At 30.7% G+C, this 25,383-nt stretch overlaps 1 protein-coding gene across 1 annotated transcript; it reads left to right on the top strand.

Moving 5' to 3' along the window:
* The first annotated feature begins 6,306 nt into the window (after positions 1-6,306).
* On the top strand, positions 6,307-24,575 carry LOC123695018 (tachykinin-like peptides receptor 86C). The gene is made up of 10 exons (XM_045640699.1): positions 6,307-6,633; positions 10,373-10,515; positions 11,705-11,918; positions 15,857-15,991; positions 17,698-17,775; positions 18,993-19,140; positions 20,914-21,110; positions 21,931-22,034; positions 23,775-23,867; positions 24,280-24,575. The coding sequence occupies exons 1-9, from the start codon at positions 6,494-6,496 to the stop codon at positions 23,819-23,821; spliced, it is 1,206 nt and encodes a 401-aa protein (XP_045496655.1). The 5' UTR covers positions 6,307-6,493; the 3' UTR covers positions 23,822-23,867; positions 24,280-24,575.
* The last annotated feature ends 808 nt before the right edge of the window (positions 24,576-25,383 follow it).

The raw sequence follows: 25,383 nt of genomic DNA, 5'->3' as shown, positions 1-25,383 counted from the left end.
TTAGTCGTCAAGGAAAATATTTCTAAGAAAAAAAAAAAATTCGCCCGCTCGGAGTACAAAGACCTAGTTACCTATACAAAAGAAAGACTTTTGCCCTACCTTTCTTTCTTTAATTCTTAGGTATGTCGAATGGAGGTATGTCGAATGTCGATACAGACAAAGACTTTGGTAACAAAATCGCATCGAAGCGAAAATAATGGAATTCTGTATACAAACCTATTATTTTATGGTGAACCATCAACGGTATTGTATACTACAGAATAAACATTTATTAATTTATTTATTTATTACACTTTATTGTACAGTACCAGTAATAATGCACAATAGGCGGCCTTATTGCTTAAAGCAATCTCTTCCAGGCAACCATAAAAATAAAGGACATGTACGATGCTGGTTATACATTATTTTAACCAAACTAAAATTCCAAGATTTTTGCTATTCCAGCTATTCTTGGATAGTGCGCTTTTTATATCAGCTTATGGGCGAAATACATTTTAGTCTAGTGTCACAAAGAGGTCTCAGATTCAATAAAGACCTTACTTTGATCACGAAGACACATTGCTAAGAAATAGGTACTATATTATACTATATAATATAGCCGTTGTCCTGCTTTGTTACATTTAATATTGCTTAGAAACTCTACTCTGCGCTTCTAAATATTCAAGTTTTTTAGTTCTTTGGTTATAATAAATTTGATCATTATGATCCCATTTGTATGTTATCGTAAGTACATTTTGATGAACACATCCGTTGTAATTAATGTAATTTAAAAGGTTGATTCTACGAACCCTTACCATTATTTATTCTGACCGCTGAGCGTGTAGATACTGGCATAAAGATACTAAAAAAATTTAGCCCGCTGCGCCTGTGAAAACATTATGTAACTGAGGCGAAAAATATTTTTTTGAGTTGTTTGATGACAATACGATCTTAGGTATCTATATGTATATGTGAGAGCAGTATGTAAGTCGCTAAATATTAAAAAAAATCATGCATTGTAATTATACTCCATTACCTTACATAGAACTGTCTCTATTCTTTATGTTTTTTTTTGGTTCACACTTCTCAACGGAGATCCTGTCGCAAAGTTTTCATCACTGGAGGGTTAAAAAGTGCCACAGTCTAAATATTACTACAATTAAGAAGCTATCTTAAAGCGTTTTATGTTAAGATACTCTAATATAAAACGTTATAGTATCTTAAGGTATCCGGTATCAGCGTTCTGACCATCATTTTTCTTTTGTCATTGCGTACTAAGGACCCCTGTAGAACCGCCATACTGTTACAAATGACCCGAAATTTTGTGGGTCATTTGTAACAGGATGGCGATTCTACAGGGGTCTTAGTACGCAATGACAAAAAGAAAAACGATGGTGGGTCATTTGCAACAGGATGGCGATTCTACAGGGGTCTTAGTACGCAATGACAAAAAGAAAAATGATGGTCAGAACGCTGATACCGGATACCTTAAGATACTATAACGTTTTATATTAGAGTATCATAACATAAAATATTATAGTATCTTCACCGTGTGTGACGCGCTTAAAACTGTCTAAACTTTTACTAACCTACTTAAAATATTTTAGTACTTATTAAAAACGTTACACATTAAATGCATATCATAAATAGTTTTTTATAAAAATATAGAAAGTTTCAAACATCTACAAAAAGCCATGTTGACTAAACTTTGCTTCACATAATATTTTCACGAATTAAGCTTAATAAGAAACCTTAAAGCTTTTTTCATTTTTTTTTATCCTTAATACAATTTATAGCTTAGTCGTAAATCTGTCCAATAATTTAAATAGATAGCGTGGATCATTATGCGGGGTACAACGAAACTTACAGAATAATTTAGAAGCGTATTTTTAATGTCAGTAAGTACAACTTTACATAAATTATTGTAATTTTCACAATACAACTTTTTAATAAATGGTTTTGGTTAGAGCAACAAATTCGTTAGGTAGGTATTCTAGAAGCAATACGGCACAGTAATATTCCTGTTTATAAGGTGTCTGAGTCGAGTTACGAATAATTTAAGACGCAATGGATTGGTAAGTGCCAAGATTTCGTCATAGTCTCATTATTTAATAATAATTTGATGAATATATTGTAGTTCTTGTATCCTGTATGGCTTCTAGGCGATTCTTTGATTGAACCATTGTAGTTACATTAAGATTTATTTTTAAAGTAGGTACATATTTCGATTAAAAAGTTCACGTTTTTTTCAATTAGATTATTATTTTGTCCAAAACGTCTATCTTCTTCTTTTAATATATATAAATCTCGTGTCACAATGTTTGTCTTCAATGGACTCCTAAACCACTTAACCGATTATAATAAAATTCGCACACCATGTGCAGTTCGATCCAACTTGAGAGATAGGATAGTTTAAATCTCAAATCGTTAAAGCGGGCGAAGTCGCGGGCGGTAAGCTAGTATATTATAATTTTTACTCTTTACGTTTACAAAGTGATAGGAGACATATAAGTTGAAATATTAATAAGTATAAGATTATTATTGGATTGTTATACTTGTAGTACATCTGGCATTTTAAATTAATGAATATAGACAATATCATTCCTATGTATTTTTAATTCAATGAGTAATGATGAATCAACTTAAAAAAATTAAATTGAATCCTTTTCGCGTTTTTAATTAATAAACCTACTTAGTACCATGTCTACATAATACATTTGTGAAAAAGTTTTGACTTAACACGAATTTGCTGTAGATGAATCATATATGTATGTACAATTTCCACACATAGTCCGTACAATTCAAACGCTCAAAACTCTAAACAAACTTACAACCACCCGTAAAAGCTTTTAATTCGATGCATACGTGAGGGTTTCGTTATAATATGTTTAATTTGTCTTGTGTTTTAAATCATATTTTTTTTAATTAAATACTAGTATAGTATATATTAAATACTATAAAAAATAAATATTAAATATTTAAATAAATAAATATTTTAATATATACTATAATTTTAATTTTAATAAGGCAATTACGGGTACCTATGTATTAGAAATTATGTCATATCGTTTTATAATGTATGCTTCGGTCTAGGAATATAATAATTAGATTTAACGGGTACTAAAATATTCCTTTACGGCTTTCTATAAATCGTCAGACTTGGTGTTAATTGAGATTTGTATTTATTTATAGTCTTGGTTATTATTTTTTACACAAAGCTTTCAAAGGAAAAGTAACTTTTTAATATGTAGGGACAGTTTATTTCCATCAACGTTCAACGTTGATAACTTTTGACGTTTAGAATACTTAAATGAAGCTTTAAAGATTGAGTCTACACCTCTTAGTCACACTTAATATGAATGGACAGGATGTTTTTAAAAGAATCTCGTGAGGTCTATAATTTTTTGCTCATTCGGTCAATAGCAAGTTAAAATAATCTATAAATACAGTGATAAAATCGACATCTTCTTCCATACACCCAACAAGCTCCGTTCTATAGTGAAGGATATACAAAAATTGATACCTTAAATTGTTGTCATCATCATCTATCATCTATTAATTAAAAATTATTATTCTTTTAATAATAAAAATAACTTTGTAAAAATAATTTTGTATTGTACTCTTAAGAAATAGCTCTGTATAATTGGCGCATGCTGTGTTAACCTCTAATTGTTTGTTACTTTATCGCAAGAACTATATGTTATGTAATAATAATTATATTAAAGAATCATTGTAAACAAATGTTGGTTAACCAAATAAATAAATAAAATAAAAATAAAAGAGGAAAATTTTTAGAACCAAAACGGCGTCACGTCAAAAAATGTCACCATTATCTTACTTCTAGGTTTGTAGGCACATGAAAGCTTTAAAAAAAGAATTATTCACTATAATTAATTGTTTAATGCAATTATATATCTAATGATAAGGATGCTTCCCTTTGAAAAGCTTTGTCAGTCGAACTTAATGCGCCGTTGCGATAGGACGCCACGGGTCCCTATCGGAATTTAGTTTCTCGGTCGGGTCGTGCAAAACTAAATACAGTATGATAAAATGTAGTACTAGTGCAATAGAAAGTGATATAAATATTTAATACTATGGAAACAGTTTGTGAAGTTAATTAAAAGTTTTTAAGTTCACTTTCCGGTATTGTTAATAACGGATATTAAAGCTTACCGCTTCTTAGTGAAGTTGCAATTCCTTGATTTAATGTTTTTAATTCCATGTTGCAATTTAATTATTGTTTAAATTATAGCAAATAAGGCATCTGCATAACGGATACTTTAAAATTATATTTTGATCATATTGCGTGCGTAAGAAATAAAATTATGTAACTTTCCCTTCATATTGTCTTTACTATCCTACCAGAAACCTTAATCCAAATGAAACATAAAAGTTACTATAAGTTTACTCTATAGGTACACACCTATATTACTGTAAATATTTAGGAAAATTTATATAAATTATTTGACTTATATTTTCATCGTTTTTGTCGTCATAAATTAGATAGACAGCGATAAATCCAAATATTCCAAATCAATTATTATACTGATAGATATAATACATAGGTACACCAGTTAGAGTAAAAAAATATAGAGATATTATCCATACTAATATTATAAATGCGAAAGTAACTCTGTCTGTCTGTCTGTTACTCAATCACGCCTAAGCTACTGAACCAATTTTCATGAAATTTGGTATGGAGATATTTTGATACCCGAGAAAGGACATAGGCTACTTTTTATCCCGGGAAAATGACGCAATCCCGGAAATCCCACGGAAACGGGAACTATGCGGATTTTTCTTTGACTGCGCGGGCGGAAACCTACTATTTAAATAAATAAATAAATATAGAGATAAAAGGCTGCAAATAGAATTACGGTTTCATAAGTATATCAAAAATAATTAACTATCCTACCAAAATAATGAACAGATATTATAGATGCTAGCAATAGTTTAGACATATAAAGCATTTCGATTTAACCGGCTCGTGTTATTCGACACTAAAATTGAATATAATAGAATCTTGCGTCATTCACAAAACGTCGTTAGAACCAGAGTAATCCGCAATAGACCTATTAATTATTGTCTCTTTAGAAATTAGAAATAATAGGCACTTAAACAAGATGAAGTGCTCACTGTAAATCATTTTTAGTATTTTTTAATGAACATTAAGGTTATTTTTACTAACTAAAAATCTTTGAAAGTATCTATAAAAACTTCATTACGGAGCTCCATCTCATGATCGAAGTTTTATTATTGTAGGTAACCATAAAATAATTGAAAAGAGAAAAAGTTGGATAATCCAAAAGTGCACGATTCGACATAACGCTAAGAGAAGAGAAGAAAATGATTTTAGTTTTTCGTTAATAACTAGTAAATTACCCTAAACGATATAATCATTTTAAATACCAATCTTCGCATTATAGGTATAAAGCCAACTAAAATAAGATTAAATTAATTAATTTTATCGTGTTTCAAACGAAAAAAAGTGTTGATTGACGGGAATTTTTCTTGTTCTATTAAAAAAAATATTTATTTTAGACAGTATTAATCTCCATTAATTTATTGATATAAAATGGTGCGCAGATTATGGAGATTACGTGGATTGAATCGTGTAATTAATTAAAAGTTGCGGAACCAAGGCAAAATATTTTTTTCGATTATAGAGCACTCTCTAATGCTTCGTATTTTGAGTCGTGCAATATATTACGAACTGCTTAAGTTACCTATTTGTTTTTCAAACAACAGTGATGCCTGTTATTTCTAAGTATTCTCATAGTACCTACATATCTAGATAGTCCACGCCTGGGTCTAATAAATGTTGCCGAAAGTCGAAACAAATCTTTCCGCTCTATGTAAGAGCCTTACTACAAAATAACAAATCCTTAATTGCGTAACTTTAGCACCCTTGTCGGTTTACACGTTGCTTTATATTGTCAAGCAAAGTAACTGTCGTAAATACCTAAATACACCCCAATCCCCCCCTCTCACGTCGTAATAACAACTTACAGTGCTACTGCAATAAACGTTTAATTACCAGCAATGTTAATCAGTTACTGTGTGTAATTTAGAGTAACACTATAAAGGCAATATTGATTATTAAGATGGAAAACAATAATTCATGGAAAATATATATCATAACCTTTTAAAAAGTGATGGTCTATATGAGACGAACGTTTTAAGAAAAATAAGAGAGCTATAAATAACATTTTCGCTATTACATAAAAATCTAAATTAGCCGATTTTACGAGCAAAATTCGCAAACATATCAGTACTAGTTAAACAGTAACAATAAAAGTTATTTTTGTAGGAAGCACGTAGATTAACCGAAAACTGATTCAATTTCCTAACCCTATTCCAAAAAGATTTCATCAAGTCGTAGTGCTACGAGGAATGGAATATATCAAAATAAATTATTTCCCTAATGTAACATGCGAGTCGTGTGTTTTAGTGAATCAAGATAGTTATTGTGTACAATAGTGTCTCTGTTATGTGTGTTATATAGTAGTGTACAATGGATTCAGAAGAGCACATACAAACGTTTTTGAACTGCACGCAGCAGATTCTCGGACGGGATTTGTCATGGGAAAATTTGAACGTGACGCAAATTCTGGATTTGCTGCCCAAACAATTACATGAGGATATTTCCTTAAAGTAAGTATGAGATATATGCCTATATTTTTATATCAATAAATCTAGATAAGTAAGTATCTATACCTATACGATGTATTTAATGAAATAGACCTTAATGATAACAATAGAAGATAAATTGATATACAGTTTGGCAATTGATAGGGTCAAAGTTGCAAAGCTCTGCCGTCCCCGCCTTCTGTCCGTAATATCTTCTTGAAAACATTCTGTATACCATAAAAATATTTTTCCTTATAACACTCATAATTAATTGTCTTTTCTTTCTTTTTCTCTCAAAATAATTGCTTAAATTGTCAGAGGAATATTGTAATAGGTAAGGATATTTCCTACAAGGTAATCAAAATCCCTCTTCAACAGCACGGAGGACCCATTATTCTCTAAAGGAAACGATTATGGTTATTTGAAATAAGCCAGGTTTATTTAAAGTCGTTGGAGTTCAGAATAATGAAAATTGTTCATTTTAATTTGTAATAAATGCTAGAGCGTAAATGTAACTCCTAGGTTTAACTTCTTTCAATATATACCTACAACTTTGTTTCAATTCAGCTTGAATGATGCATTGATATAAACTTTTAATTGTCAAGTTTAAAAATAAAAATTTAATCATAATAATTAGTGTAAACGTGCCATAAATAAACGTTATGGAAGCGACAGCAGACTGACAGACTGAATGTACGTACGTACATTGCAATTAATTTCGTTAATTAATTGGGGTAGAGGATTTCAGTTGTCAATCATGATAAAATGGCGGACCATTTCAAATTTGTTGATAAACAACCTACGTCCATCGCGAATTTTGTTAGACATAGGAATGGCTTCACTATTGAATTTTACTGAAATTAAAATATTAAGAAGAAGAATATTGTTTTTGAAAACATTATAAATATCATAAAATATCATAATCGATTTTAAACAAGCCTTTCTATATTTACACGTATTATTCTGCTTTATGTAAATTGTGCCATCAAAAGTTTGACAGAAACCTTCTAGAGCTTTTATCAGCATTATTCATAAAAGCTATTTATTTTTAACACACGATTATAACTTTTCAGCATTTTCACTTACACTAAAATCTAATGTTTGATGTTTGAATAAATTATAGTTTTTACTATTGATCAAAGAACCTACATAACCGTGAACTTTAAAATTCATAGCTATACAAAATAATAAAGAATAAAATATGAAAGCACTGACTATTGGTCGCGTCAAGTAAAAAGAACGCTGACGGTTAAGCTGCGCATTGGCGATTTATCGGTCTATTTGGTGTTATGAGGTAGTATAAGAATAAAAAATAGGTAGTTGTGAAGCCACGATTCGCGAGCCTAGATCAAAAATAAAATAATCAGCACATAGCTTACGTGCAAAACTCGATCCATGTGCAAACACACCCCATCACTTTCATCCAGCGTTCTTTTTACGTGACGCGTACTGTACATTTAAGTGACGACCAAATCAAGGAAATGCTTCCTCTCAGCATTACTTTATGTTATTACGCAATAAACAATCAGTAGGTAGCTTACATATTTACTGTGATATATTGATATACTGTAACAATATTTTATATTTACTGTGATATCTATATTATGAATGTTATATTTTTCCTAGAAGTAATTGTAATTACAGATGATAAGATAAGATGAAACCGTAATATATTTCACTTAAGAGTTACCGTAGCCTAGTGATAGTTTAAATTGATATTAATACTATTGTTATTATGCTATACAATAAAATGATCCTCTGAAGTGGTTTACCCTCAATACTCAATATACACATTATAACACTACATACAATATACACATTACAAATAGGTACTTATGTACATAAAGTTATTTGGCAGCAAGAATTTTAATTGGATTCCTAATAAGCATGATGTCTGTATCGACGGATAATGTTGGAATTTCGCAATTATATTTTGTGCTAACCTAATAGACCGTACTAAATTAGATAGACGAGAATTTATACACTCAATTTTGTGCTTATATTATGTCATCACTAAATATATCAAAAGCAATGTAGATAATATGTTACTGGCAAGCGATTACAGGCGATATTATGATGACATATGATTGAAATGTGTTTGCATTTACATGCGTATACAAATAAAAAGAAATAACGATATGTTACATAGGTATGATAGATATGTGAACTAGCCAAGTACCTACACGTATGAGAACCTATGAAAGAAGCAATATTCTGGAAGATCTACAATTCAATTTATTTTACTCATATAACTGAAACATTAAACAATAATTCGGTTTTATCGCTTAGGTCAAACATAAATTACTTCCACAGGTCAGGCCTCAAATTCATTCTACACGCAATTAAATGGCTAGGTTACACGCATCGCCTTTCTTAATACATATAAACACATAGAAAATAGAACATTATACCTACCTACGTTGTTTCTAATTCTATTTTATGTTTATTATTTGATATTAACCTTCGCAATCATACGCAATTGCATTATTGAAATGCCTTAGAAATAGTCTAGAATTTTTTTGTATATTTGGGGTCTTAAAGCTTCTCAATTAATGAATTATAGATTATTTATATAAATTTCATATAAATAAGTATCATAAAGATAGTAAGACTAGAGGAAATTCAGTCAAAATATTTTAAACTCTAGCGAGATTTACAAAACGTCTATGTGTCGCCATATCGGATCTAAACTGTTGTTACCCACGAAACAAATGACTTGTAACACTTTTATATCTTGCAGAATTTTATAGTCTCATGCCCAAATAAATTCGTTGCCGGAAACGTTAAAGTTACACAAAGAATCCCCAAGGTCATTTCGAGGGTGCGAAATCCGAATCTCTAAATAGAGGTTTTATTTACTTCACTATGGGGTTTAAAAATTGTGTGGAAATCTTATATTTTATGAGACGTAGTTAACTTCATTTATTTGTTGCAAGCTCTCTAAACGTTCGCGCTCTTTGTAATTTACTGAAACAAATCTGAAACAACCTTTGTTCACAAGGAAAATAGAAAGCCAATGGAAATAAGTGCAAATTTATTGCAAAAGTAATTTTTTTCTGAAAGTTTAAGTACATGTCTTACCTACTTTTGTTGATTGATAAAAGATATGCCTAAAACTTAAGTCATTTATCATTTTTACTAGAACACCTGTGCGCGGGAAATTACTCAGTTATTTATACATTTTATTCTTGACTTTACCTACAACGAGTATTAATTTTTGTTTGTACAAAAGATAGATGACATTTTGTGACACGCTTACGATAAGGGTGGGTACGGCCAAGTTATGTCTGTTCTTTTCTTCGGAAGGAAATAGGCCTAATTAATTTTCTTTGTTTTCCATGGACAGATATAAACGCTGTTTTAACGTTTCGTTTGGATGAATGTGATATTCAATTGTACTTCAATCCCCGATGCAAAAAAGATGAAGTGGTAGATAGTATTATAGACAGTAGATAGTGATGGTAGATAAAATATGTTATGCTTGAGTGTAGGTATATCAGTTGTATGGTAATTGGTAGCATTTAAACCCTTTAGATTCTGTGATCTGTGATTTAAACGGATATATTATTTAAAACGATATCAATATAAATCATACCGTTCTCTATGTGCTCCTTTTATCTAAAAAAATGTCTACTCCCGATTTTTAATTATTCCAACAAAATTAATTACTGAAATTTGAAAATATGGCTGAGCTTTGCAACAACGTAGGATTTTTATTTTAAATTTGTATTAATATGTCTTTGTAATGAACCTCATATTTTAGGGTGACTCTCAGTAATTGTATGGGCTTGGGGAAGAGGCCATACGTCCCGCCGTGGTGGGGGCAATTAGCCTGGTTCGTCGTGTTTGCTGTAATGCTGCTCCTGGCTGTGTTGGGAAATACTCTCGTCATTTGGATTGTACTGGGTGAGTACTTCAGCACATTTAAGCCTATTTATGCCTCAGTACCATTGTGAACTGAAGCACCGTGACAATTACGTTATGTATGGCAATCATAATTAAAATCTTATTATACGTTTTTGGCTGTTTGACAGTTTCTATATGTAAATCTTTTTGACAGTTTCTATATGTAAATCTTTACATGTACATTATTGTAAATGAAATGAAAATATCAAGAAATGCTCTTAGACCTAATGTTATTCTAAGATAAGTGGTAAGGAAGGGAATTGTTTACTGCCAAAGAAAGTATAACATTATGTTAACTTGATAAAAGACAAATACGGAATGCAATAAAATTGACTTTATGAGCTTTGCGTGCCATTGATTAGGAGGAAATGGGATTCACATAGCAAAATGATAATAATACAATTAAAGGGAAGCTACAGTTGAAAATTATAACCGTAATGGTATCTTGGATACGAATTGCGTAATATGAATTATGAAAAACGCATAATATGCTTCTGAATAGGTAGTTGTCTAAATCATTAAATTTTTGGAACAATCAATTAAATAAATGATATGGTAGGTAAGTAGGTACTATACTTAGGTATCAATATTCCATTTATTTACTTTTCCTTATTATGGTATTATAATATTATGTTGTAAAATTAACAATTTTGAGTGTAAAATATCAATTGGTTCAATAAACTCCAACAATGTACAAACAAATAAATTTATAGATTCCCGGAATTCATTTCATTTCTGCTGAATCGCGAATGCGTTTTATCTAATTAATTCTATGTATTTATGAATTGCTAATGCTTGTCGTATTGTTCGAGTGTTCGTATTGAAATATGAAGGTATTTGAACCTCTCGGCAGGTTCAGGAAATCAATTTTCAACCTCAGCAAGTCAGAAAATAATTACGATACAGCGTTTAATTCGCGGAATATTTAGGTATTCATAGTCTTCAATAATCGATTTTACTTGTATTGTTTAAGTACTGAGAGGTACTCATTGTATATAATATGGAGGCATATTTTATTATTTCTTTTAATGCTCAGGACAATAAAAAGACTAGGTCCCAATTATTTTTTAACGTATTTAATTTATATAATAGGTATCATATACAAAAATCTAATCGTATGTGGTTGCTTCTTTATAATTACTTAGTACTAAAAGTTGATACATTCTATGAACATTTAAAATTTTCGTAGCACACCGTCGGATGAGGACAGTTACCAACTGTTTTCTCGTGAACTTGGCTGTAGCAGATCTTCTCATGGCATCACTAAATGGAGCACCAAACTTCGTTTTCCTGGTCACAGCAAATTGGCCGTTTGGATCTGTGACATGCACGGCGAGCAATTTTACTGCAAATCTGACTGTTTCCGCCGGGGTGTTCACTCTCGTCGCAATTACTGTAGACAGGTAAGACAATTAAGATACATTTTTTAAAATATTCACAGTTGAATAACGAATTATTTTTTCATATAACATCGAAATTATACTCTTTTGGTAAGGTTAAATACATCAAAAGTGCTACATAATAATTATACTCTACACTTTACAGATATGTATAAGGTGTAACTAATATGAAAATTGTATGTTTGATGTTGATATTTAAGTTTATTGAAACGTACTTTCAATTAGAATTGAACTGATAAATTGTCTTACGAATAGTAGGTACGACATATTAAGTAACAGTACGACCGCAAAACGATCTTGAAGATTGTTGAACATTCTGCAACAATTCCACTAATTACTACGTCTCGCGGTAATATAGTAATATTACTACGTTCATAGCAACCTACATAACATTTTCTACCTAATGTTTATTATGAGAATACTCTAGCTGTACAACCAATATGATAAGAACATCAAAATGTCAACATTGTTCACAATTTTATGGTGTTGTTTTTGTATGACTTAAATCCTTATAAAATAAGGAAAAAACCCCGGCCTGACCTTCTTCAATTTGATGGTACAGTATTATTTCTAAAAATAGTACAAGTAGGTAATGTTGGGTCTGAAACTCTTGTATAAGTTCTGAAACAAGAGCTTTGGTACTTAAACTACGTCAAATATGGGCAATATAATATGAGAACTAGATTGCTAATGATACTGCTTTCTAGAAAGTATGCATTTATGTTTTATATACACATTTATTATAACTTTCATAGTATCGTATTTTATAGCAGGTATAATGTTAATTTACTACGGATTATAACTTAATACAGAATAATTTCACAATTGAGCGATCAATTTAAGCTTTGAGATTCTGAAATTAATATTATTATAATTTGTTATATCTACCCTTAATCTAATGAAATATTTACTTCAAAATTTTTCTTGTTATTAATACTTGCTGTAGTACTTTAACCACGTTTCAAATAGCAATTAACACGTCATTATAAAACCATTAATTGATGCTATCCCATTAATAAATCATCACCTCTATGCTAAAATATCCATCTCGTACCCTTAATAGAAACTTAGGTTTGATTTCCTCATTATGATTGTTTTATTCGATGTTTTTCAAGAAACCAGATGTTACTAGCGAACAGGTGTGGTTGATTCGCAAATTAACCTCCAAAATAACTGCGTTAAAAACAACCGACTTCAAAAACGGAAAAGTAAGAAATAAAAAAGATTTGATATTATTAATTACTACATATTATATTATTTTTATGTGCTATTTACTAAAAAGGTTTGATGTCGGTGCATGGGCTTAATACTAAGTGCTTAGTGTTTGGCACCGACTTCAAACCTATTTAATAAATAGCACATAAAAATAATATGTAGTAATTAATAATATCAAATCTTTTTTATTTCTTACTTTTCCGTTTTTGAAGTCGGTTGTTTTTAACGCAGTTATTTTTATTTAATACTTTTTAGTGTATTTTTCAACACGAATCAAACGAGCCCAAACTCGATAAAGTTGAGTCAATATATTACTGAGTTCCTATGGCCACCTTCCGATTCCATCATCAGATCAGCTCCATGTCATGATAATGTTTCATCGCTATCCAATTTACATTCGTATACAAAATTTCAGCTGTCGGTTACCGGGAAGTGAATCAAAGTTACTTGCTACATTGAAATTAAGTCATCGAGTACAGACAAAAATGCTCATAAAATAAAAACTACTAGGCCTAGCCGAATAAAATTTTTATGGGACCAATTCGACACCATCCCGCATCGAACAAAAAAAGAATCACGTAAATCGGTTCAGAAACCTCGGAGTAATCGGTGTACATACATAAAAAAAAAAAAAAAAAAAAAAAAATATACCGGCCGAATTGATAACCTCCTCCTTTTTTTTTTGAAGTCGGTTAATTAAGATCACTATTACTTTTTACTGCCCAATTTTACGCGGACATTATTTATTATTTAGAATCTTTTGTTGGTTAATTGATAAAGTTTGCAGTGCATAACAACATGTTATATGTTGGATTAATTTATTTTTTAAATTATAAATTTTTTACAGTTTTATTGGTTTAATTTATAAAAAAGAGAACCACCCAAATGAGCTAATTACTGTAATGTAAAGATGTTTAATTAACATGATTTTAATTCAATTTCCCTCAAGGAAATACGTTTTGTATAAATATTGGTTTTGTACGTGACACTCATAAGGCTCATTTTGAACATTAATTTTGTAATTATCATGTCTTGATTGCCTCTCACTTTACAGGTTATAAATATCTATACATATAATAAATCTGTAGAAGGGTCAATTCTGTACATTGAAAATATTGAAAAAATAACTAGCAGGGGGTGTTACTGGATCGATACCAAACCCAAATATGTGATTAAAAAAATTTTTGTCTGTCTGTCTGTCTGTCTGTCTGTCTGTCTGTATGTGAAGACATCACGTGAAAACTACCGGTTCGATTTCGATAAAACTTGGTATAATTATACCTTATTATCCTGGGCGTAAAATAGGATACTTTTTATCCTGGAAAAATAAGTAGAAAAAAAATTAATCTCAATTTTTCAGTTATCCATAGACGTTGTTCTGTAGTAGGTACCGCGAACACACGTTGCGTATTATTATAGACCTAGCCGTATTTGGGTCCAATAGATATTTATAAGATGTCATTGTCCGAGTTAGTGCTGATTTACACAGGGTCAGTAGACAAGTCAGTCGCGGCGCCGAAAATCGGCGCCGCTACTGACTTTAACTGTTTACATAGACTTCAAGCCTCTGTACTGACTTCAAATCTGTTTACACAGGGTTTTTTTCGGGTCAGCACTGATTTGCCTCGAATTTGTAGTCAGTTACTGACCCTGTGTAAATCAGCACTTACTCAAAATGGAGAAATAAACCATCCACGCAAAGAACGACATCCGCGCGGACGGAGTCGCGGGCGGAAGCTAGTTGATAATATTTGTATGTTTTCAATCGATACAAATATTATCAATATTTGTCGATACAAATCAATCTCAATCAAAGTCAATCGATATTGAAAACATGAAAAATAGACAAAAACAACAATACAATACACTTACTAATTACACCTAGGTACTTAAAGTAGAAGTAGAATTTAGAATATAAAACTAGTTCTTAAAACTATTATTTATTAATGAACTTTTATAAAAATGTTTATTTTTAGAAATAAAAAGTTTCCATATTCTAAAGACCAATTTGCTATACAAAGGAATATTCGTGTAATTTGGTGTAATTTCCCATGGGTAAGCAGTAAAACTAATAGTTATAAGTTAACTTGTGTCAGACGCGTGCAGTTAACACATTAGTATTAAAGTCATACGATTAAGGGCATTTAGCAACTTTGAACCTAATGAATTCACCATTGTACATAATTAGCTGTGTTTATAAATGTAGGTATCTACTTGTAAGTATTTTAAGTGTATTATTCTATATATTAAGAGTTTTTGCAATAATAAAATAAAAAACGAGCATATGTGCCGAGCATATGTGTCAGAATTGAAACTTCTATAGCAAGATTGAAGATTCAAAGATACCAAAATCGTCGCCTTACTCCATGACGCACCTAAAGAAGTTTTGACTTTTGAACTTTTGACCTATGATTTTATTTCTGACTAGATTTCCGCCAGCATCCCGTAAGCCCATATCCCATAGCCGTTTGCAAAGGGAAACCCGCATAGTTCCCGTTCCCGTGGGATTTCCGGGATAAAAACTATCCTATGTGTTAATCCAAGTTACCCTCTATTATATGTGTGCTAAATTTTTATTGTAATCGGTTCAGTAGTTTTTACGTGAAAGAGTAACAAACATCCATACAAACTTTGGCATTTATAATATTAGTAGGATTAGTAGGATATTTTCGAGTGCATTTTTTGCAGCTTTAAAAAGGTTTAATAATTTATTCATTTTTGCCCAGATACGTCGCGATTGTGAAACCTCTGCAGCACAGATTAAGTCGTCGCATGGCTCGCGCGGTGTTGTTAACTGTTTGGTTCGCAAGCGCCTTACTGGCCCTTCCGAGCCTTTTGTATTCTGACACGTATAAGAAAAAGTGAGTATTTTGTAAAGTGAAGTGTATTTAGTTTATTATTTTCATGATATTTAAAGGCGAATATTTATATGAAGTATGAATTTATTGTTTAAATAGTAGAGCAGTAAGAGTTATTTATTGTAGATATTTTACTTGTTTGTATTTTATTTACTTTCATACTGAAGATTCACATTGTATATTACTCAAAATATTTATTCAAAGCTTGTTAGAAAGGCAAATTGTAAAAATAATATAATTAATACATTACAGTTCCCAAGAGCTATGAAAATGTCATAAAATAATTTTATTAACTCACATCTAAATTAATACTATTTTTATATCATTGCACTCAAGGTTATATGGACTTTTTTTGCAATTGGTTGTAAAAAGATTGTATAAAACAAGGAAATGATCCTCGGTTTATGGCATTCCTTCAACTTGGCTTAAACATTACATGAGGAGACTTTTTTTCTATGTTATAAAATGACGTCATCACTTTTGTGGTTTTGAAGCATACACAAGTGATAACTGCGTTAAAAACAACCGACTTCAAACTTGCACTTGCAAAATTTACAAATACCTACAGACAAAAATGCTCATAAAATAAAAACTACTGGGCCTATCCGAATAAAATTTTTATGGGACCAATTCGACACCATCCCGCATCGAACAAAAAAAGAATCACGTAAATCGGTTCAGAAACCTCGGAGTAATCGGTGTACATACATACAAAAAAAAAAAAAATATATATACCGGCCGAATTGATAACCTCCTCCTTTTTTTTGAAGTCGGTTAAAAACTAAAAGATCGCTAAATTCGATGTTGAAAGGAAACCGAGTTTCACAGTATATCTTTCAACATTTTATCGTCTCCAAATCGCTTGTTTAAATATAAGCGCAGTCTTATGTATCTAGTAATAATTTATTTCTTTTTATGATGTAATTCAAAACTAATCTTAAAAAATATTTAACCATTATAAAGTGAATCTTTATAACGAGTAACAAAGAGCCATATAAGGGGCTAGACTTTATTCTGAAATTTTCAATGTTATTACATTATCTTATATTATGTTTCACCTTGCATTGGATTTCTGTAAAATCAGAAGATATTTCCTTAATTAATTTTAAGCATAGAACTGATTATGATTTGAAATTATTTTCCTTATAAGTTATGTTAATCTGATCGTTAACCAAATTCTAACAACCTTTAACACAAAATTTAACAAAATCATTATTACGCTTTATTTTTGACTGATGGGACATTCCAATAAGATTTAAATTTTTAATGAAATATTTTGGCTTGGTTAAAATTTTTACGTAAAATTTGTTAAATATTTTTCAAGGACACCTTTTTATAAAACACCTGACAAACTGCCTAAAAGATGAAAATTTAATTAAGATTTGTTCGTCTTCCACGAAAGTGACATGGATTTAAAAGTCTAACAAACAAATCTTCTTTTTCTTATAAAGCCCTTTCGTGTCAGGGGATTTAGTTAACGAGTTGATATTTGTTAATCTTGTTATATAACTTTTACTTTACTTTTTTAAGATATCAATCAACTTTAATTAATATCTCTTAACACTTATATAAGATTTAATAAAGAACTGCATTATCACTTTCATGTCTGCGTTAGTAATAAGACTAGATATAAATAATTTAAGTATGAATAATATGTTATTTTCTATCATGTATTTTAAAATTTCTAATAAAGGTTTGTTTTTTCTAAGGTACATTAACGGCGAGCGTGAAATATGTTTCATGAAATGGCCGGATGGAAGTTACCCCACATCAAAGACAGACTACTGGTATGATAATATTTATGTTTATGGAGAAAATAATAATACAACCCTTTTAACTATATCAACTTCTCAAATTTTGTATGATAACAGATAAGATTTAGGTAATTTAGTGATTCTTTTCGCAGAAATTCATGCTTAAGAAGTCTAATTGAATAAATAGGTAGGTTGAGTTTGAGAAGGTATTAAATTGCGCGGTTTCATGTAACATTTTTGACGGAAATCGTTAACCGATATCGGAGGCCTCGTGGGCGACTTCCAATCTCTTATAACAGGCTAGCAATAAATTCTCTGGTTCATTTAAAATAAATAAATCTTCAACGCACATTGCCGAATCTCTATGTCCATTTGAGTTTGATTTTTATGACCATTACTAGCGTTCTTTTCAGAAACGTATGCCTCGATTTATTTTCATAGAAAAAGGGTATAATTTGAACTCGACCATAAATAACTCTTGATAACATTGATCCTGCTGGTAATGTAGTAGAATTTTGTTTGCAAAAGCTTATTTATGAACCACTTTATTTTTATTTTTTCATAAATAAATATAAGTATCTACCTACGTTTTTCGCTGAATATTAAGAATACGTATCTGTTAAAATAACATTAGCAGTTATAAATAATAATTAATAGTTTACTCTTTATAGGCAACATTATTAAGGAAAAAAAAAAATACTCAGCAAAAGGAAAACAATTTTTATTGTTATCCTTTATTACATTTCAAAACGGTTGGTCCTTCGAACAAACGTAGTAACATTCACTTTAAATTAAAAGTTCCAACGCTTTCAAATTTAAAGTTACTTCAAACGGGTCTCCTTTGAATACAAAAATGTTTGAATTTGTTTGTACTATATACATACATTTATATTTCTCTCCACTCCTTTCTATGTTTTCAAGCGTACCATAATATTATATTGTATTTATATACAATTGTTTCATTTTCTTTCTTTTTTAAAAATGAACCGAAACACGTATAACTGCAGCTGTGAAGTATTTCAATTTAATTTGCTCCCTTATTTATATTATTTGTAGATAGAGAGTATAGAGTCATTCTTTGAACTTAAGTTTTATATATTTTGGGTATCTATATATTATAATGGACATTGGTAGTTGCTTTAGAATTTTACAAATACGACTCTTTACGTTCACCTCTAAGAATTTACATACGCTATACACTATGGAAGTGTCCATTAAACATTCTTTCTCACTTTTATGGTTACTTCTAGTTACAACTTGGTATTCTTGGGTGTGACGTATGTCCTGCCGATGTCGGTCATGGTGTGGGCATATGCCCGCATGAGCGAGGCGCTACGGGGCAGGACTATAGGAGAGTGTACATATCACCAGATGCAAGTCGTTCGAGCTAAGAGAAAGGTAAACATTTTTATTTTTATATCGACTTAGCTGAGGGATCAAACGAATGATGTTTATTTTGGGTACGTTAAATGTTTATACGTTTTTGTAACTTATTGGTCTATATGGGTATAAGTGAGAAGTTGATATATTTAACTAAATTGGAAGTCATGCATTGCTTTTTCAAAATGTAGTGATACTTATATTCAATGTTTACATTTTTAAATGATAGTACACTAAACATTAACACACAATAATTGTAATAGACAGGCAATCACTATTAATGCAATGAGCTTATCACATAAAGGTTGCTCAGGTATTAACAGTTCTCATAGAAATAGGAGAGTATAATGGCGTCTCGTGGAATTAGTTTAGTTAAAATTAGTCTAACGTGAACAGTATGGAGCATTTATTATTTAATGTGTGTGCTTAAGTAATTTTACCATATTCGTGTATCTGCGATGTCATCTTAAACTTTGATGACGTGCCAAAATACCAAAATGCCAGGAAAATGGGGTATTTTCAATAAAAACGGAGAAAAATATAAAACTCTACATATAGAGTAAAATCACCCTTTTAAAATCAAACTGCTTTAAGAAAGGGCGTTTTAACTAGTCGATAAACAATAGAATAGAAATGAAGCAGTAAAGGGGAGTAGTAGAAAATTTTATTGTAGCTCTTAAGGAAGCTTATGAAACTTATATAGAATTTGCCGAGAGCAACACGTGTATAGAAAGTTTATTTGTTCTTACTTTGCTGATTTATTATGTGAGATATACATATAGCAGGGAAACACTATTAAAGACGATTATTTCATATAAGTTTCACACATTCAGGTAATCACAGGAGATAACTTAAAATCCTACATTCTACTAATATTATAAATGCGAAAGTTTGTGAAGATGGATGTATGTGTATGTATGTTTGTTACTCTTTTACGCAAGTACTACTTAACCGATAACAATGAAATTTAGCACACGTATAGAGGGTAACTTGAATTAACACATAAAATAGGTTTTATACCGGTAATCTCACGGGATCGGGAATTATGCGGGTTTTTCTTTGAAAACGCGGGCGAAGCCGCGGGCGGAAAGCTAGTATTTAAAAATATAATAAATATTATGTAGAGTATAGAGTCAAGGACGTACGTAATAAGATGACACAAGAAGGTAATAAAATCTCACCTTGGTTGTTATTTTACTAGCTAGGTAGGTACTACACAATTTTTTAGGGAACGTTGTGATGTTTTATGATAACATGAGTACATAATATGTTTTTACCTTTATTCAAGTTGATGACGAAGCTAAACATGATATACACTTTTTTTATTAAACAGGTAATTTCTCTATAAGAATTTTATGTAGTATAATAATAGATCTTCACTTTTAAGGTTCTTCACATATAACCTTACTTTTATAGATGAAAAATTCCTTCAAAGTTCATTATGATGGAAACCACTTCCTATTCAAATTTCAAATGCCGAAGAAATTCCTTCCATTCAAAATACACATGCAAATTTTTCCTATCGATAATATACTAAGTACTATTTTGTAACAAAAAAGTATTTCCAGTAAAAAGTAGGTATTTTTTATCATACGTAAATAAACTTTTTATAAAATATTATGCATAATGTTTCTGTATATCTTTTATATAATTGTAACCTCTGTTTTTAACCATGTGCTGATCATCAGCAAAGTGTTATGCTTGAGACGATGAAGATTTCTTTGGTCGAATGTGTACCAAAGGCGACGGCGGGGTGCACATCAGTTTCTAATGTGAAGATACTTCTCTCAGGTGGTACGCATGTTTGTCCTCGTGGTGATGGTATTTGCGCTCTGCTGGCTCCCGTACCACGCGTACTTCGTGCTGGTATACCATCACCAGGCGCTCGCTTCTGCGCCATTCGCACAGCACATATACCTGGCCTTCTACTGGCTGGCCATGGCCAACTCGATGTTCAATCCGCTGATTTATTATTGGATGAGTAATAAGTGAGTATTTATAGAGTTATATACTTCTAAACTATCTATAAATTACTTATTTTGAAAGCTTTTCCATGTTTTGTTCGATGAACGCGCTAATTTTAGAATCTACGGGTCCGATTTGAAAAACTGTTTCAGCGTTATATAGCCCATTGATCTAGGAAATAATACATCATCAGTCATCACTTTTAAAGCAATAGGAGCGGAGCAAAGCGGCTAGTTGAATATAAAATTAATAAAAGCCTATACTGTTTTGTTCCACTATATCTTTTATTAAATTAGCCAATAATGTATTGAAGACTTGGAAGATTGTTTCCAGTTTATTTATTTGTTTTTCATTCAACAACACGTTTAAATAATCTTAGAAACCGAACGGAATCTTGAATACATTTAAATACATACAGAATACTTTGAATACATTTCTGTGGAACATGTTTCGCTACCAACTGATTTGATTTCGGTTTCTTCGTTTATTATTCTTGGCTAATCATTAACATCCCTGTAGGAGCCGATTGGAGTAGGAGAATTCTTTTGCTGAATATAAGAGAATTTGATAATTGTGTTAAGAAATTACATTCTGATAGAATATAATAAAACTTAACCTAATTAGATACAAAATATGTAAATGGTAGATCTTTTTTTATACATTTTGTGTTGTTATTTTTGCAATGCTTTTTACTTTTTTCAGTGTTTGTATCTAATATAATAATAATAAACAGGCATTTTATTATATAACATTAAATTATTAAGAATCGTTTAAAATGAATAGGTATACCTATTATTCTAACTTCCTACTTACTACAGTTTTGCCTTTTATATCTTTCAACAGGTTTCGGATATACTTTCGCTTAGTTCTCTGTTGGTGTCGCTCGGTGAAAACGAACACACCTAATGATTTTAAGAAGCAATTAGAAATGAACAAGTCGTATTCTGGTGAGTAAACAAGTTCTGAGTTCACTCAATTATTTAAAACAAGGAAGCCTATCTATATTAATTGTAATTTCAGTAATGAAAAACTGAATTGCTGAAATATAGCACATATAAATAATCATGTTATTGTGTGTCTTTATATTATCGAATTATAATGTATTGCAAAATTGGAAAATAGTTTCGTTGAAATATGATGGATTGAATAACTTATAGGTAAAGAAGATGTGGGTGTTTATATCAACATTCCTCACTCAAATATGCCAAAAAAAGTTAAAGGATAGCGCAAATACAAACAACAAAGTTTTATTCAAATTCTTTCCTCGTTGAAATTCCCGTTAACACATTTTATGGTTGTGCGGATTTGTGCGGATTGTTATTCAAATACACCTTTCGATGTAAGAATGTGTTTGAGTTTGAGTCATTGAACTGACTTTTAAAGTTCTTGATAGTGCTTTACATTTTCGAGTAAAGATACTTTAAATTTTTTGACATGGATTTTTTAAACAAACACTCATGGTCTTACCACAAAACAATTTAAACACAGTCTAACTTTAAACCAGGGATCTGTTATTTCAATAGTTGTCTATGTGTAATACGACAAAACCAGGTTAAAGAGAACCCGCGCTTAAAGTTAAACACTGTCTAAAGTTTTTTGTGGTAAGACAGTTATGCATTATTTATCAATTGAATGCCTTCCCTCAGTAATGAATTTTTTCTGCAAACAATTTCGTGCCAAAAAATAATTTAATGTTTAAATAACAATATTATTTAGACAAACATTACTAGTGCATTAACCCTATTTGTGCATTGTTTACGATTCAAAGGAAAATTGAATTATGAAATACAAATTGCATAGTAGCATTTTCATTAGCTACTGTTGGAATTGTTGCAGCTGTTATTAGTAACTACACATTAGTACATTGCGATTTTAATTAACGTAAAATACACAAACGTGTTAATTGTATACAGGTTATAAATTTATATGTATACAGGTTTCTATGAATTTAAATATTTCAAATTTATATCGCTATGCTTTTTAAATCATTTATTGATTTTCAAAAGGATTTCAATTTATTTTTGTTTCAAAAGATTTGAAATGGGTACCTATATAGGTATTTAAATAAATGGGTCTCAGTCTCAGTGGTATCATATTTAGTTTAAGTGATTTATTATACTTGAACATGTACTATTGTATTTACGCTGACAATCACATTATCTGAATAGCTCATTCTAATTCAACCACAAAGGAGGCATTGTATATAACGTAGGCTTTATCGCTTAGCAAATGGTTGGCTTGGCTTTACTTTATTTAAACTCGAAACGCTGAACTTACTGAAAGACTAGCTTTATTTATTACCATTAAAGACAAATTTGCGTCTGTTACTACTTTACGCAAAAAACAGCTGATTCGATCTGTATGAAAATTGATATAGACATAGATTATCTATAGTGAAAGATGTTATATTATGCTTTCTTACACTCATAGTACTAACCGCCAGAAGCCGCGGGTTCCACGTAGTAATATATAAATGAGAACGTTACTAAGCCGTATAAATTTTTTTTTATATATAGAAAGGTTTTCAGATATAAAACATTTATAAGGCAAAGAGTTCACCGACACTGACCTTGACTATAAGAAAGACAACGCAAGAAGTCCCGGACTATAGCCAGTAATATATACAGTACACACGACCTGATAAATATAACCTTTTCCCTGGAGACTATAACAATTGTATGTTACAGGAAGCCACAAACATTACCGGGAAGCGTCTTCATTTACAAGGGCTTGACACTCGCGTAAACGGAGCAATATTTCCCGCTCCATGACCCCTAATGGTAAGTTTATTTTGAATGTCACAATCAAGGTTATTTAATACCGATTTAATTTGCCGCTGACATCCCTAAGAAATTGCGTAATGTTGCTCTATTCTTGCTTTTCTGAGAAAATTATTAGCATCTGGGAAAATAATTTGCCGAAATATTAGTATCCAATTTGACAATAATATTTATAGAAAAAAATAACATTCGTGATCATTGTGGGGTTTTAATCTTAATTATTAAAGCAATTCTTCAAAAGATAAAAATAGATGAATACGTTTAGATGTTTCTTTTTACTTGAATATTAAAGCTGTATTTGGAAACAGATTAGTTACTTTTTTGAAGCAACCACTTTGATAATTTGTTAGAATGGCTGTGATATTAAGAATTATAATTTATTATTTTAAACTCGTTCTTATTTTTTTACCAGAATCAAACGCCACATCGGTGTTAACAAATGGGAAAACAATAAAAACGCATCCCGGCGGCGAAGAAGTGGAAAACTACGTGTGTGATGATAGACTCTAATTTTATATATAATTTTTCTAATTCAGCCTTAAATATGACTATTGTATACTTCTCAAAACCTCAACTTTAATATTGTAAAAAAACACTATTTTTATGTGAATATCTACTACATAGATGTATGTACATAATATTTTTATAGAACCGGTTTCTCATTACGACAATACGCATTCTCTACCCTCATTACAGTTAATTGTGTAATTTATTTTATGCAATATATTATGAAAAATTGAATAAAGTGTTAATGTTTGCAATCGTGTTTTATTATTTACGGAAACCCTTTAAAAAATAAATCAGAGTACATTTACGAGAGTCTCATTAATACCATTGATCCAGCTACGAACGTGCTACGAATCCTAATGCTGATAGATATCAAACGGTTTGTGTTGCTCTTTGTTTTTATAATACGCACAAGGTTTTTGCAGCATAATTAAATTCGTGATACGTGTTGTCAAGCAAATTTTATTTGTATACAATATAAACTCAAACTCAAACTCAAACATTTATTTATTCAATTAGACTTCTTCGAGAAGCACTTTTGAAACGTCAATACATATTTTTAACATTTACCACCGATTCGGAAAGCAGTATCTATGGAGAAGAATCGGCAAGAAACTCCATAGTTGCTCTTTTAAATCATTTCAGTATTACAATTTAATTTTACAAAATATGTAAGTAACTGTACGTATATATCATAATATGCCAAAGAACTGTCCTGTGGTTTTTACGCGACAACCCTCCATGGGTTTTTATCTTCCATATATTCCTTAATGCTGTAATAGGCTCTCTGAACTAATACGTTTTTTACATAATTTTTAAATTTAGCACTACTAAACTCTTTAATACTATGAGGAATTCTGTTGTAAAAAAGTATACCTTGGCCCATAAATGAATTTTTAACTTTAGCTAACCGGTAAAATGGCATTTCAATTTTATTTCGGTTCCTTGTGCCATAACGGTGTCTATCTCCTACTCTTGTGTGTAAGTCTGTGTTTTTGTGTACATATAA

Source organism: Colias croceus, chromosome 10 (genome assembly GCF_905220415.1).
Source record: "Colias croceus chromosome 10, ilColCroc2.1".
Classification (NCBI taxonomy): Eukaryota; Metazoa; Arthropoda; class Insecta; order Lepidoptera; family Pieridae; genus Colias; species Colias croceus.
Note: the sequence above shows the minus strand (reverse complement) of the source record. Positions and strands in the feature narration are given on the sequence as shown.

Excerpts from the sequence above, each read along its gene's own strand:
- LOC123695018 (XM_045640699.1), top strand. The coding sequence starts at position 6,494 with ATGGATTCAGAAGAGCACATACAAACGTTTTTGAACTGCACGCAGCAG. Across the intron at positions 6,634-10,372 it reads CATGAGGATATTTCCTTAAA|GGTGACTCTCAGTAATTGTA; the intron begins GTAAGTATGAGA and ends CTCATATTTTAG. Across the intron at positions 15,992-17,697 it reads TCTGACACGTATAAGAAAAA|GTACATTAACGGCGAGCGTG; the intron begins GTGAGTATTTTG and ends GTTTTTTCTAAG.